Source organism: Xiphophorus couchianus, chromosome 11 (assembly GCF_001444195.1).
Source record: "Xiphophorus couchianus chromosome 11, X_couchianus-1.0, whole genome shotgun sequence".
NCBI lineage: Eukaryota > Metazoa > Chordata > Actinopteri > Cyprinodontiformes > Poeciliidae > Xiphophorus > Xiphophorus couchianus.
Genome location: NC_040238.1, coordinates 19,694,077 through 19,709,668, shown reverse-complemented (window position 1 = coordinate 19,709,668; position 15,592 = coordinate 19,694,077). Strand labels below are relative to the sequence as shown.

The window sequence follows — 15,592 nt, the reverse complement described above, 5'->3', positions numbered from 1 at the left end:
AAATAGCATGTACTCTAAGGTAGTGTCAGTTGTCAGAAAAAAATGTGGAGGAAAAAATGTTTTCGGTCATATTTTTACAATGTTATTAATCACTTATAAATGTCACAGTTTCAAACTAAATATTCACTTCTTTAAACTATTTAACTTGCTAACTCAATATTTAGTTTACAAATATTGAGTTAGCCAGCTAAATATTACCTTGCTAATTAAGAATTTAGTTTGAAATTGCCACCTATAAATACATATTTTGATGAAAATCTGTCTTTAAAAAAAATAAACCCCCATTTTTCTCTAATGTCAAGCTAAATAACCCAAATTATTGCTGTTAATTAATTTGAAAAGAGGGAGGCATCATAGACAAAGAGCATTTTCATAGATGTGACAGGACTTATGTCTTCATTTCTTCCTTTTTAAATCCACAATCAATAAGCACTTCACATCAGGACTCTCGTTCCAGTGACTAAAAGTTACTGAATAGTTGGTAATCCTTCATATCTTTATAAATATAGAGCTGAGGTGAGGTCAGGGGAATCACGTTGACTTTCCAGTAATCCAGATTTCAGATGGATCAAGGCGCTAAGAAACATTTTTATAACCATCTATTGCTGAGATATTTCTGCATGTTTAAAACCTATATGCCGTGTGAAGGTCGGAGCGTCATCGCTGTTTGCATCACTGCGGCTGATGAACGCAGATACTTTCATCACTCCAGAGTTGCGCACGCCATCGATGATGGAGGACGCGGTGCGACTGACGCTCCTGCAAAGTTTCACCCAGGTATCGAGCCGCACGGCGAGCCTGACGTCCTGCGTCGCACATTCAGCGGCGGAGGAAGAAATGCGAGTGTTGCTAGGAGACCACACACAATGTGAGCGGGTTGGTTTCACCTCCCTACCCCCATTCTCAGTCTGACTGCCTTTCAGTATTTCTTTATCCTCTCTTCCTCATGGCTCCCTCTGTTTTATTAGTCTCCGACTCAGGTACGCCTCGGAGTCAGTCTGGATGTGACACGGTTTTCACCAGAGTATATTAATCTTATTCTTGCTCTCCGTTTGTCGGCTTCCCCCATTTTTAATTTTTTTTTTTTTTACCAAACGCCCCTCCCGTCGCTGTGGCACTGCCTCAGTATCCCCTGCTCTCTGGCTGTCTCATTCTTCTCCTCAGTGTTTAGCGCTATTTTCTCCTTGTTTTTTTCTCACTTTATGACAAACTACACTTTTGACTGACAGGTTGAATTGCTGGAAATCGCTTTACATGAACTGTTGTGATATTTGAGCACGGCTAAATAAGCGCTGCCATATATGTTTGATTTTTTAAAAATTGTTTTTACGCTCACTGCAGCTTTTTATCACTTAATAATTTCCAAATTTAAATTGCAATAATTAATAATGTAAGCAACGACAAAATGCGAACCCAGCTGACTCTTTGAGAAGCTTGTCGCTCCTGGTACAATATGTCCTGTGCTGTTTGCTAGCCCTTTAAAGCCAACTGCTGTGTGAATAGGGAAAGTCTCATTTTAATTGCGCCATTTAAAGTTCAATTTCCACAAATACACAATGCAGCCCAGTGGAAATAAGTGGTTATTTTGAATGTGGTGTGACCTATTCAAGGTCAGGATGGTGCTATGATGTGTCCGTCTGCACAGTGGTGTTACTGTGCCACTCACAGCTTGGTGCTGCAGCTCTACTTGGACCTACAGCTGTGATGACTGCTGGAGGGCAGAGGTCCGCACCACAAAACCTTACCAAAGTGTTAAGTTCATTACTAGTGAAAGAAGAAGGCTAATATCATAACTGCATGAACATATTCTCTGCCTCCTGACGCTTTTCTCAACATAGAAAATGAACCTCCGGTCAAAAGTGCTACATTTCTCCACAAATCGTGTCCAGTTGTGAATGCAAACTTCACAAAGTCATGGATAATTGTGAAATGGAAGCAATACATGTTTTTTGTTGCTGTTTTTTTCCACACAAACTGAAATGTGATTCATATGAATTCCCCTATAATCTGATGCCCTTAAATTAAATGTATTTTGCCCAATTTCCCTCTGAATTTTGATTATTGAGAAATCTGATCATAATTAAAACTGTGCTGAAAACGAAGCAAACACAAAACATCTTGAAGACCAAGGAGCACAACAGACATGTCAGGGATAAAGCTGTGCCACACTTTTCAGATTATAGTGGCGTGACGAGTTAAATAAGTATTTTTACAAGGCACTCTTGATATTTTGTTCTCTGTTTTCTCTGTTAACATGAACTAACATTTGAATCAGATGCAGTGGATCTGCTGTTGTTGCTTCACACCACATGTAGATGTGTGTGTTTGGCATGTGAGGGGGCTTGTGGGGCGTAGTAGGTATGTGTATGCATTTGCTTATGTTCATGAATGAGTAGAATGCAGCATTGCATGCAGATTGAATTGCGTGAATCATGACTCCATCTGCCTTCTGGTCCTAACAAGGAATTCATGCGACTCCTGACCCTGCAGATGCCCCTGAAACCACTTGCTAAATGCTCCGAGTTCAGTTGTTTCATGAAGCGCAGCCTGTATTTTGGAGGTTTGTCTTAATACGGACATGTCTAATAAGGAATATGGAGTGTTGCATGTTCCGTCTGACTGGTTAATTGTAAACCAATCCCCCCCAGTGCATAATGCAACAATTGTGGGCCTGTCGGCTCAGCTGCCAGATCCCAGAAACCAAAATCAAAGCCACACTTAGCGAAAGCCCCACCTCCAGTCGCTGCTCTCTAACCTAATTAACATTGAGTCAGCAAGCATGGAAGCAGCAGTGGTCGAGGTTGTGGTCAGGGCTGTGGGATACAGGAATAGCAGAAGCAACGCTGTCACACTGGATGACACACTGTGGCCACGACAAAAAAAATCACACACAGATCAGCACTCTGCCTGGCCCCGTCGACGATGCCTGATGCTTGCACTGTTTAGCTTCTGTCTTTATGGAAAGTCACGGTTGACAGTTTATGTGTTTTTAAGATGGCATAGTAATGGTTAATATAAGTTAAACGGTCGTGATGATCTACAGAATCAAGAGGGTTGTCATTTAAGTTTTACGGTCTCTAAATGTTGTTTAAATATATCCTCAAAGGAGCATGATGTTATAATTCAGCCACTGGTTTAGCACAGAGTGCCTTGCAAAAACATTCACACACTGATTTTATAACTTTATAACAGACAAGTTTAAAATAAAGCCATAGCAAGAAGAATCTTTAAATTATTTTTACAAAAATGTAAAAAAAAAAAAAAAAAATTGCTTAAAGAAATCCGTGTTCACCCCCTTTACTCTGATATGAAAAATACCATTTAGCACAGCCAACTCTCTTAAAAAAAACACCTAGCTGGTAAATTGTTTTTGGCTGTGTGTAATTTAAATTGGTATAATTACAGATGGTCCACAAAGCCCTCAACAATAATGAGTAATGGAGACAGGTCAGAGTAAGCCTGTGCGAAAGTTTAAAACAGATGTGAAATATTTTATTGCATTGTTAAATGGCCTAGTCAAAGTAAAGACCTACATTTATTAGATAATCTGTGACAAGATTTTAAAATTCATCCGTCCAGTCTGACTGATTTTGAGCTATTTTGCAAAGTACTGAATGGACATTGCAGCTACAACAGCATCAAGGGTTGACTCAGGACAGCATCAATGTATGCCACACTTTTCAGATTTTTATTACAAAAAAAAAAATCTGAAAACCATGTACAATTTTTCTTCAACTCCACAATTTTACATCACAGAGTGTATCTTGCCGCATATAATCCCTAAAGTATACTTTGTAGTTGCTATGATATGAAAGGATTTGAAAAAAGTATCTTTTTTTTGTAGCTCTGCAGCTTACAAACTTTTATTTTCAGTTTCTCAAATGGAGAGTTTCAAATGTTCAGTAAAAGTTTTATCTGTCTGCGTGAGGAAAAAAAAAAACTTTTTTGCATCACTAAATCTTCTAATCACACAAGCTTCCACATCCGGTAACATATTCAGATTGACTTGTCAAAAGATTCTGCACAGCTCGAGTGGAACCAGCGAAAACACCTCGGCGTTCTCCACTAAGACACATGTGAACTCTGTTTCTGATGGAAAAACACTGGCATCATGCTGCATCAGCTGACAGCTGTTCCTTTCTTCACCAACTGCGCTGCAAACTCACATCCTCTGACATGAATACACTGTTGGACTCTCAAATATCTGCCCCACAACAAGCCTGTTTTCTCATAGGGTTAACGTGAATGGGAAGCTGTGCGTGCGCTACATATGACAAACCACATTACTGTCTGCTTAGCAGGCGAGCTTAGATAGGCCATCACAGGGCCTGCAGCCAAAGCTGCTCTGCAGCTGAGTTACCCTGCTTACTGAAATATTCATAACTGGATAATGAAAGTATAAATACACTTGTAGTCAGGGTAAACAAAACAGCAACTTTCATCATGCATGCATCGCTGTCTCCCCGCTGTGACGGCTGTCAGTTGCAGTAATGGACAGGATGGTTTAATATAACCCAATAAGCATTGTAATGAACTGCCTCTCTTCACGTGCTGCTAATTATTTGGTTTCACTTGGGTTTCATTTGTTGTTTCCACACACTGTGTGTAACAGCTGTCAGTCTTGTCGGCTTCAATCAGCCTGAGAAGCTACTAGACGAAGTTCTTTCGATGATTCATGCTCATACACATTGTTCTTGTTTCCTTCTCTTTTAGAGGGGAGCCGCCTTTGGCATACATCTGCTCCTCCAGAGTCTTCTCCTGTACCATGAGCTCTGGCTCTGCCCAGAATGTGGCAGTCGAACATTTCTTGCGTGACATAGAGAGGCGAAGCAAGCGGCTACACTGCACTGTGATAGGCTGCGAGGAGGAGCGATCCTGCAGCGACATGAACCTGCTGTATCGTAAGAGTCGCTTGGACTGGAGGCAGAAAGAGCAAGAGGGAAGTAAGAAAAGGTGAGTGGCTGAGCGCACAGGAGCGCCGCATGTTCGGGATTACAGCAAGGCTCCGCTTGGAGGAAACTTAAACCTCTTAGTGAGAGTGAAAGAGGTTAATTTTAAAATCCTTATTCCAAGTGCAGTTCATAAAGTCAAAGAGGTTTCATGTGAATTTACACCTTAGTTCACGCAGAAGTTAAAAGTGTACCGCAAGGTGAGAAATACTGTGTATAGTTCGAGATGAGATAGAACGGAGTCCAAACCAATGAAAAGCTCTATTATATAAGTAGATATGAAATTGCTGTTTTAACAAAAACATTAATATCCCTTTAAATTTTTACAAATTCTGTCATACAGCCACACACTTCAAAGTATTCTGCTGAGTGTATTTAGCAGAAGCAGAGTAAAGGAGGGAGGTGGTTGTAAGATCATGTATCATTTTCCTTTTGCTTTACAGTTATATGCTTTTTTTGTGTTGGTCTGTTTCATAAAATCACTATAAAATAAAACATTGAAAGATTTTGTAGCTATAAGCTTAGGACACATGTGTCAAACTCAAGGCCTGCAGCTAAATCTGGCCTGCAAGAAGTTTTGACATGATCCTCTAGACCACCCGTGTCAAACTCAAGGCCCGGGGGCCAAATCTGGCCCACCGTAGCTTCTTATGTGGCCCTCTAGACTCCAAATTACATCAATAAGTCCTTCCAGTTTTTTACAAATCTGCAAAATTCACACAAAATCAACCAATCTCCACATTTCTTTTTTGATTTATAATCCAAATTTTCTCAAAATTGGTCAAAAACATTGAATTTGAGTGACTGCTGCTTCAGCCTTACTGGATGTCAAATTATAATCCACAATTGATATGATATAAAAGGTCACATTTGACATCACACAGCAAAAATATCACAAAAATTCCTTATAAACATTTCTAAATTGGCACCACAAAATCTACAATTCTGATAGCAAAAAAACAAACAAACACTAAAACAAAAACAAGGAACAGTTTAATTGGTTTTATTAGTATATTCTGACACAACCGACCCTTTAAAGAGCGTGGCTCAGGGTATCTTTAGGTCACTTTTGTTCATCTAGGCAAGAAATGACTTGCCGCTTTATCAATGGCAAGCTTTTGTTCAATATCAGAATTAAGAGGGCTTAAAGTTTCACTCTTCTACCTTTGGTTTTATTGAGTCAGACGTTAGCTGATAACACGCCAGCAAATGCCCTGACACAAACACAAACAAGTGAAGTCTAGCGTCCTGCAGAGGGTGTTAACACTCTGTCATCACACTCACATGACAGTATTGTGTTGAACAGCGAATGCATCGCAGCGAATGAGTGTATCTTGTTTATCTGCGCGTCAGAGGAGAGACGTGACGTTCAAATGTGAGTCACCTACAGCTCAGCAGAGCGCACTCTGTGTTCACGGCTTGTTTGTGGAGGGGAATGAAGAAGAAGTCCCATCGAGTGGTTTGTGACCCCGAACGGGGAGGTAGAAGTCCACATGTCAGCAGCAGAGATCAGCGTTGTGGTCGGATCGGAATCAGCTGAGGAACAGGGCAGCGAGTGGGACGATTGGGACGCGATGAATGATTGTGGGATGTGAAGCCACAGGGACAGAAAGTGGGAATAACAGATGCAGGAGGCGTGGATGGAGAAAGGCAACATCCTGAAGGAGAGACGAGGACAGTGCAAAGTCTGACATCCTTAGGGCCTCCGGAGAGAAATCACATTATACGGCAGAGAGCTGCAGGATGGTAAAAAGGTGAGTTTCAGTATGGGTTTTAAAAATAGAGTCGATTTCTTATGCCGCTAATACAGGCAGACAGACTATTCCCAGTTGTGACGACTGGTGGGAGAAAACCTTGCTATCAGCCAAAGCTTTATTAATCCCAGCACAGAAATATGACCAAGAGTAGCAAATGTCTCTTCACTTTAAAGGATTCTAAGCAGACAACATACATATAAAATATCCTTAAAAAACACTTAGCCATATGACCAGAACAAATCAGTAAATAAAATAACATTTGTGAAGCAAGTTTGATGTTTGAAGTGACAGAATTGTATCCTCTTTGGTAACTTCAATAAATGACTCTCTTTGTGGTTACTCATTCATGAATGAGAAAGTTTATTTTTTGCTTTTTGTTGCTTCCGGATGTGTCTTCAGCTGAGGGTCACATGCTGGTAAACGCTACTCCAGCAGTGCAAGAGGAAACAGAGGGTGAAAGTTTTACTGTAAATAAAACAACCACAGCAGCAACAAAGAACGGGGATGGAAATAGAGTAAAACCCATAAAGGCATCGTGCACTGTGTCAGTAAGGCCTAACAGAATGAGGACAGCTGCAGACTTGATGTCACTGTTCACCCTCAGCTTTACACAGGAGTCAATGAAACTGTCGCAATTTGACCGGAAACCGTTTCCTTTTTTAAATTTTTTTTTAGATTTAACTGCTTAAACACACTTAAACTTTGACCCAGAAAAGTAAATTAGAAATGGGAACTTAGCAGCTACAGGCTGAATCATTTAAACTGGAATTAATATCATCAGAAAACTCTGCAAAGTCTGTATTTTTCACTCAAAAGAAAAGGTAGCATTCAGTATACTACATCTTTCAGTGAAAGAGTTTTAAACTGTAATTGTTTCATGTTGACAGTAGAGGTCATATGCTTTGACTAGGACAGGAGTGTTCAACTTGTGGCTGGTTTGACTTTCCACATTTCCTCCATGCAATGTAACTCTACAGAACTGAACTCTAGTAGTCTTAATATTTTTATCTGCACAGAATTTTTAAAAAACAGAATGGCAGAAAAAACAACAAATGTTTTGGGACATTAGGGCGAATAATAGATTATTTCTCTGACTGATTTTCTACAACAACGATAAAATGTTTTGTTTTTAAAGTTCATGTTTCTCTTTGTTCCGAAGATGAACAATTATGAGTTTAATAAAGTACATGTATTTGTACTAAAAATATCTACAAGAACACATGAAGTATGCTATATGATTAACTGAGCATGCAATTCAGCATTGTGTAGCACAACTTTAAAAAGCGACACCAAAAAACACTAAACTGTTGTGTTAGTAAGGATCTAGTTTCTGGTCTGTGAAAAACTGTAATTATTTTTTAGGGCCAATTATTAATAAAACTAGTAATTTAGATCAATATTACAAAGTTGAGGAAGCCAAGTAGTTCAGTCTCAGTTATTGGTCATACATTAAAATAATAGAGGAAGTCATAAGCAGCAAGATGCTACCGCTGTGTGTATAAATGCAGACAACTTCTCTTTTATATAGAAGTTTATTAACAAAATAATTCAACCTTACAGCTAGATAGTTTATTCAACAAACTCGCTAAGCTAGTAACACACAACTAATACCACTAAAAGTAAACACAGTAAAAAGCTCAACAAAGATAAAAATGGAACCATCAAAATGATGCAACTGTACTTGTATAGCAAGGAGGAATTTAGAAGCTCAGCACAAAGTTTATTTAGTAGATGTGAGGCTAGAAATTACTGATAATTAAATAGATAAAATCAAGTGCAACCAGTCACATAAAAACACAATGACGTTTGCACAATCAAGATGAAACAGCGTGGAGAAGTTTGAGGGAGTTGTGTTTGTTTCCAAATCCAAGGTTCTTGAGTTTCCTGTTAGATATTTGGACTTTATTAAAACGTCTCTTTTATTGGTTTTGATTTATCTGTTCTAGTCTTGTTTTCAAACTGGTTTCCACATAACAGTCAGACCACAGTAACCAAAGATCACCACTATGTTCCTCCAAACAATCCAATTCATTGTCAAGAAGATATTTCCAGTTGGAGTATGATTAAGATAAAGAGCCATGTGAAAAGCCCTCCAATCCCAATCTCTGTTTTCAGTATGTACGTCAGTTTATTCTTCTTGCCTTCTGGCTTTTATTTTATTATTGAAAAACACATATGAGGAAGCTATTGATCTTCTGATTTATCTCTACCTTAGCTACAGCAAATTATGCCGCAATAAAAGGAGGGCAAATAAAAAGGCATGAGCCCTGAAACTCTTTGAAGAGCCGCCCTTTGGTCTTGTTTTGAAGCTCCTGCCATTAAAAGAAACAAGGGGAGGAGGAAAAAAAAAAGAGCTCTTCAAGCAGCGAGAAGGCAGATGCTCAGCCTCTGTCCTGAGCTAAATTTGGCCTTTGAGTATCTATGTCGATTGCAAGGAGTCACTAGAACATCTCCACAGGCATTCAAGGGCACAAACATTCTTGAAGAGATGCAAATGAACTCTGGCGCTTCAGCACACATATTAGAACGCATGCATATGCACAAACTGTCTCCCACAGGAGGGGAAGATAAGAGCCGGTGTATTCCCTTGGAGATGAGCAGCCTCAACGCTCCTTCTGTTGATGCTCATGAAGTTTAATACCAACAGTAAGCTCCCATTGCCCGGCACTCTGGTCCTGTGAGGGCACTATATGTCTTCTCTTTCTTAAAATGTGTAATTTTATATAAAGTAGTTAGAAATGTAAAAATAATGCATGTTTTTTGGTTGTAGAACCAAGTGTTTTGGGTTACCTGCACTAGCCATCGAGAGATTGAAAGTGTTCCACATTCTTCTTTGCAAATTAGCTCTAGCTCAGTCTGTATCTCTGAAATACAATTTTCAAGTCTTTCAAAAGATTCTTTCTTGAAATTAGTTGTGCTCTTTGGACCACTCCAACGCACGAATTTGATTTGATGGAAACAATTACAGTGTAGCTCTGAAGCTTAACCCTTGCCCCACGTTTGCAGGATATTATTTAGCACTGTCCACATTTCTGTTAATTTGGACCAGATTTCCTGTCTCTACTGCAGAAAAGCTTCCCCACAGCATGACGATGGCACCACTCTGGCTCACTGTGTGGGCGTTGTTTACAAGGTGATTTTCAGTGTTAGTTTTTCACCTCACAAACCCTGGTCTCATTTTAGCAGAGCAACTTTTTTTTCACGCGTTTGCCGTTTTCCCGACAAACTGCAAAGTAGATTTTTTTCAGCGTTTTTCTCCCAACAAAAAAATGCATAAAAGACATTAGAGCTATATTTCTGGAATGAGCAGCTAATAGTTATTATTCTATTAGCAAAGTTTTCCATCGGTCACAGCAGGTGGAGGTTTCTTCCTGTTAAAAGGGAGAATTTTCTCTCTACTGTCGCTGGATGCATTCTCAGTAAGAGGGATTGCTGCAAGTCAGTGAGTTGATAGAAAACCTTATAAACCAGTTTGAATAACAAACTGAACTTGACTGCTCTGTTCGATAGCTGTGGTCAACTGGAATGTATGATTGGATTGTAATGAAATTTTTTTGTAAGGTGATTTGTCATGAACTGGCATTATATAAGTAAACTGAATTGAATTGAGCTGTGGATTTATGCGGCTCCTCCAGAGTAAATTATGGGACACTTGGTGTTTCTGTTGTTACTTTAGGTGAATGATCGTGCCTTGGTAGTTTTTAAGTGGCCCATTTTAACATGAGATGATCAGAATCTGGAATATTGCTTCATGACCAATATTTGCTTTAAGCTTCTCCTCAACTGCCATGTTATTTAATCTTCTTGATAGTGTTTGTTTTCCAATGTTCTCGAAGAAACCTCTGACGCCTTCATAGGACCGCTGGATTAAACTCCACACTGGTGGAGTCTACTTAATAAGTAGGTTTCTTCCAAGGCATTGATCACACAGGATTTTCTTTAGAGGTGTCATTTTTTAACATTTTTTAAGATTTCTTCTCTGTGAAAAAATAAAATTGGTTTCCACTTCCTACTTGTGTACCTTTTTGTGTTTTTCTATCACTTAAAATGCCAATAAAACACATTAAAGTTTGAGGTTGCAGCAAGACAAAATGTGAAAAACCTTCATGGTTGTTAACCCTTCTGCAAAGCATTGTATGTGAGCAACTCCAAAAAACAGAAAGGCTCTCACTCTCTCGAGCCCTGAATATTCACAGTAACCCTGTCGATAATGACCACAGGGACTTGTCTCATGCTGATGAGGGGTGAAGCAGTGTAACACCCCCTCTGAACAGCACAATACTCAACAGTAGTGGCAGTTTATGAAGCAAAGAAGCAAGCAGAAGCTTGTCAGAACACATTTATAAACCTTTGGTTAGCTCAGCGGGGCACCAATCCTCACAGTTTTGCTTTCACAGTTTGAACCACTGACCTGACAAGCTAATCTGAAATCCCTCCTCTCTATCCATAATCATTTTGTGTTTTATTTTAGTCTGTTTTGCTTTTTCTAAACCAAAATCCAAACTGAAAACCTTATTGTAAGCAAGTGGTAATATGTATGTCAACTTATTAAAGGTCCGATTATTGCTTTACTACAGCAGACAAATAAATAAATCTACAGTCTGCTTTATTTATGGCTGTCTGACATTGATTGTTTCAAAGACTGAAGTATCAAATGCAAGAATCACGGCTGTTACCACGGTAACAGATGAAATGATTCGGGAGATCCTCTGCTCAGGCGACAGGTCTGTGTTCTGGACGTAAACATGTAAAAAAACAGGTGGGTTCTAAGAGTAGTGTACATTTCCAAATTACTTTAGACAAGGGAATCGAATTTGTAACTTGGTGTGTTTTGAGTTCAATCAAAAGGAAAAGCATTTGAGAGGCACAGCTTTCCTTTTGCAGAGAAACCCCTGTGGGCATTTTTTCCAATGTAAAGAGAATTTTTGAAGAGCAATGAGAGAGAGAGAGCAACATAAGAGACAAGTCAGTACAAATGAAAAAAACATGTTTTTTACTTAACTTTGATTTTCCCTTGATTCAGTTTCTTTTTTTTTTTTGTTATCCTCCATACCCTATTCTGTAGCTCCACTCAGAACGATCCGTCGGCTACCGTGGGAAAAGTTCGGGACTTGGCTTCATTCCGACGGCACTTCCGGATGGGCTTCATGACCATGCCGGCCTCCCAGGACCTGTCCCCTCACACCTGTGCCTCGGCCATGGCGCCCCGCTCGCAGTCCTGCCACGCTGTTGGTGCGGGGGATACGAGCCTCGAGAACGGAGATTACTCTGACACCCAGTCGCAGCACGGCGGTCGCTGCCCCCCGGCCAAACCCAAACGCCATCCGAGTACCCGCCTGAGCTCCTCGTCCGCTGACAGCAGAGGACCTCCTGAGACCCCGCCACCCTCTTCAAGCTCCCACTCACAGGGAAAACACTCAGAGAAGAAAAATTGTAAACATAAGTGTGTTTTGGACACATTCTCTGTTGAAAATTGCTCATATTTTAACAAGACTTGTTATGTCTTGCAGCAATGAAGAAGTCCGACTCTGGAGAGATTGGAGCAAAGAAGGTGCCTCCTTTGAAACCCAAAAGGAGTCCCAGTACCCAGCTCACCTTTGACCCCCTTCCTCCACGTGTGCCTCCTTCTGCCACTCCCTTGCCCTTCCAGGCAGCAGACTCTCAAATTCAGACAGGAGATGGAGAGGATGAGCCGGTCTATATAGAAATGGTGGGCCAAGTGTTCACCAGAGAGAGCCAGACAGCCACGCCCCACCCCGTCACTCCCGTGGCCACCACGCCCGACTCTGACTCAGACCAGAGTGAGGCAATCTACGAGGAGATGAAATATCCGCATCAGGAGGACAGAGAGTCCCAGAGGCATCTCCTGCCGAAGCATGAGAAGCTTAAAGCCTCAAAGCACTATCACGTCACCACCTCGTCCTCCAGTAGTTCTTCTTCTCTCCCTCGCCCTTCATCTTCTTCTCCGTCCTACTCCAAACCCAAAGCTACAGTGTCCATCTCCCATTCTTCTCCGCTGCCTTCCTCTGCATCGTCCACTCCTGTTCCACAGGTCTTGTCCACCAGTCCCCACACTCCACGAGCTCCAACTCCTTATCTGTTGCAAGGAGGTAAATGCGAATCTGAGTCCAACACAAAGATCCCGGCACCGTTCCCCAATCTCCTGCAGCACCGGCCCCCACTGCTTGCCTTTCCTCAGCCTGCAGCTGCCTCCAGCGGGGTTGGGGTTCAAAACAAGACGTCCGCCTCTGCTAAAACTCAAACATCCACTGCAACAGCTCAAGCCAGCACCTTCTCCTCGGGTTCTTCTAATGTTTCCACCTCCCTGTCAGGGTCCAAGGAATCATCAGGTGGCACATCACAGCAGGATAAATACAGCCGAGACTCCCAATTAGGCCCTGCTCCCGGATTGAGAGCCAGGAGTCACTCCACACCACTACCTCCCTCCTCCAAATCCACTTCCCCTTTCTCCCATCATCACCACCATCCTCACCATCGCCCCTCACACTATCATCACTACCGCAAGCCAGACAGAGGAGATTCCCCTGCCCCGACCAAGAGCAGCTCTCAGTCATCCAACCAGGCAACAGTCCAGACGCAAACATCAAGTACAGGCAAGGAGGGAAAGAGTGTGAGCTTCCTCCTAAAGTCTGACAAAGGAGAGCGGGATAAAGACCGGGACAGAGGTAGAGACAGGGACAAGGAGCGAGATAGAGACAAGGACAAGGACAGGGATAGAGACAGGGATAAGGACAGAGAACGAGACCGAGACAGAGATAGAGATAGAGATAGAGATAGAGATCGGGAAGGAGGGCCACACTCATTACCGATAGAGAGCATCACCACCACTAGCAGCCAAACACCTCAAAGCAGCACCAGCTCCACTCCTACGCCACTATCCTCTTCCCAGCGTCCTCATTCTCGCCCACACCTCCGCTCTCACACACCCCACGGTCTGCCAGCATACAAGCCGCCCTCCTCAGACAGCCCGCTGCTGTGGACCTACCCGTCCAGTGGCTTCCGGAGACCGCCGGCCTATGAGAGCTTGAGAGCCAGCTCTCAGACACCATCTCTACAACAGCCTTTGAGTCTTACTGGTCTGGGCGAAGGGGTGTCCAAGAGCAACAGCGGGTCCTCATCGCAGTCAAAAGTTGGCTTCATGCCTTGGGACAGCAGCGCCAGCTTAGCTGCGGATGAGGCTTCTTACTGGCCCATGCAGAGGAAGCTGTCCTTTAGCCATGGGAGCAGAGAGGCAGAGAGTAAGTCATCAATTTGAATCAATAAGGCTTGAATTTTTGACGTGAGGTTTTGTGCAAAGTTACCATGCAGGAGATTTGTTATTGATGACTCTCTTAGCTAATACAGATTATCTTAGTTTTGTGGTCTGAGACAGACCAAGACCAAAGACTTCTACCATCTTTTAACAACTCCATCTTCAAAAATGGCGATTCTAAGAAATGTTTTCATATAAAGCAACATCCTGTAAAAACAATCAAAAGAAACAAAATAAAGTTTCACAGCAATTTAATTTAATGCTATGCTAAATTGTTGCACTGCTTTCTGCACGTTACATGCTGCATTCTCAGTACATGTTTCAAGCAGGAGGATTATTGGTGATACACCCACTCTCACTGCCATTTCCTGTACAAATAATAGACTCTTTAAAAAAAAAAACATAATACAATACATACGTATATTTTAATGTCTACAGACTTCCCAAATATTATTGCACAAACTGTTACAGGGACATTAAATGTTTTAAGTTGAATGAAGTCCACTTTAGCTTTGGCCCCTCTGACACTAAATCAACTAATCTAGTTTTAGTCTAAATTAAGACAAAACAACAATTACCTTCTACAGCATATTATCTGCTTATAACCTTTATAAGAATCTTTTGAACAATCACTCTAAGTTACTGGAAAAGAATAGAAGAAGAATACAGTGATTCTATATGTGTTTCATTTTTATTTACTTATGCTCCTTTCCCTGACTCAGAGGATGAAGGGCGGGCCTGGAATGGCAGTGCTGATGCACTGTTGAGGATGGACAAGGAGGATCTCGGTTTGGGCTCTCGAGGCGGCCAGTCAGGCATCCCAGTTCACTTTAGTGGCGCCACCAGCAGGGCTCTGGGTCACTGCGAGTCTTTAGCTGGTGTGGACTGCAGCCCGGGATTCAGAGCGCTGCCCAGAGGAGGACTTCCTCTTCCCTGCCAGACCTTCCCTGCCTGTCGTAACGGAGGTAAGCACATCTAATATGTTCTATCTTCTAGTTACAGTACTTTGTTTAGAAGGAATCCCCGATAATAGATGAGCGGTGACTTGCAGTTGTATTAGCATCCCTTGAAAATTACTAGATCAAATTAGAGGATCAAATATCTGCATATTTTTGGGGGCAGACTTAAAAAAAAAACAACTCTTTGCTTTCTTTCAACAATTGCTTTTCGTCCTGCCACACTTACATGAAGGATTGCAATTGTGCTGCATTCTTTCCTTTTTCAGACAATATCTTAAGAGTGTCAGACTAAAGATAATTTAATTCTAATATGTGACACACTCTTCAAATATCTACTGATAAAAAGTTATGAAAAGCATCTATTGTTTTCCTTCTGGTTGACAAGTCCTAGTTGATATCATGAAATCATAAATGAATGCATTCAAATGTTGTAACATTGCAAGGAGTATGAATACTTTTGAACGACGCTGTACAGTAGTTATTCTCTCCTGTTTCAGTTGTTGCATGAAACATGCTTAGAAACATTATCTCAGTTACTTTAAAATTTACTGTTGGACTTTGTGTGGGACATGAATCACCTAAGATTGTGGGAAATATATTTATTAATCACACAAGTGCATCTTCATTTCTTATCATTTCACAATTAATTAATTT

At 41.2% G+C, this 15,592-nt stretch overlaps 1 protein-coding gene across 2 annotated transcripts in view; it reads left to right on the top strand.

Annotated features, from left to right (window-relative positions):
- The window catches only part of nyap1 (neuronal tyrosine phosphorylated phosphoinositide-3-kinase adaptor 1), a 32,736-nt gene that overhangs the window by 13,613 nt on the left and 3,531 nt on the right, over positions 1 to 15,592 (top strand). Inside the window, exons 2-5 of one of the 2 annotated variants that reach the window (XM_028030605.1) lie at positions 4,714 to 4,953; positions 11,772 to 12,139; positions 12,217 to 13,965; positions 14,702 to 14,944. In XM_028030605.1, coding sequence (XP_027886406.1) covers positions 4,766 to 4,953; positions 11,772 to 12,139; positions 12,217 to 13,965; positions 14,702 to 14,944 — 2,548 coding nt within the window. In that variant the 5' untranslated portion in view covers positions 4,714 to 4,765. Of the gene's footprint in view, positions 1 to 4,713; positions 4,954 to 5,719; positions 6,704 to 11,771; positions 12,140 to 12,216; positions 13,966 to 14,701; positions 14,945 to 15,592 lie in introns of those variants that run through there. The other variant, XM_028030606.1, reaches the window with a different exon arrangement.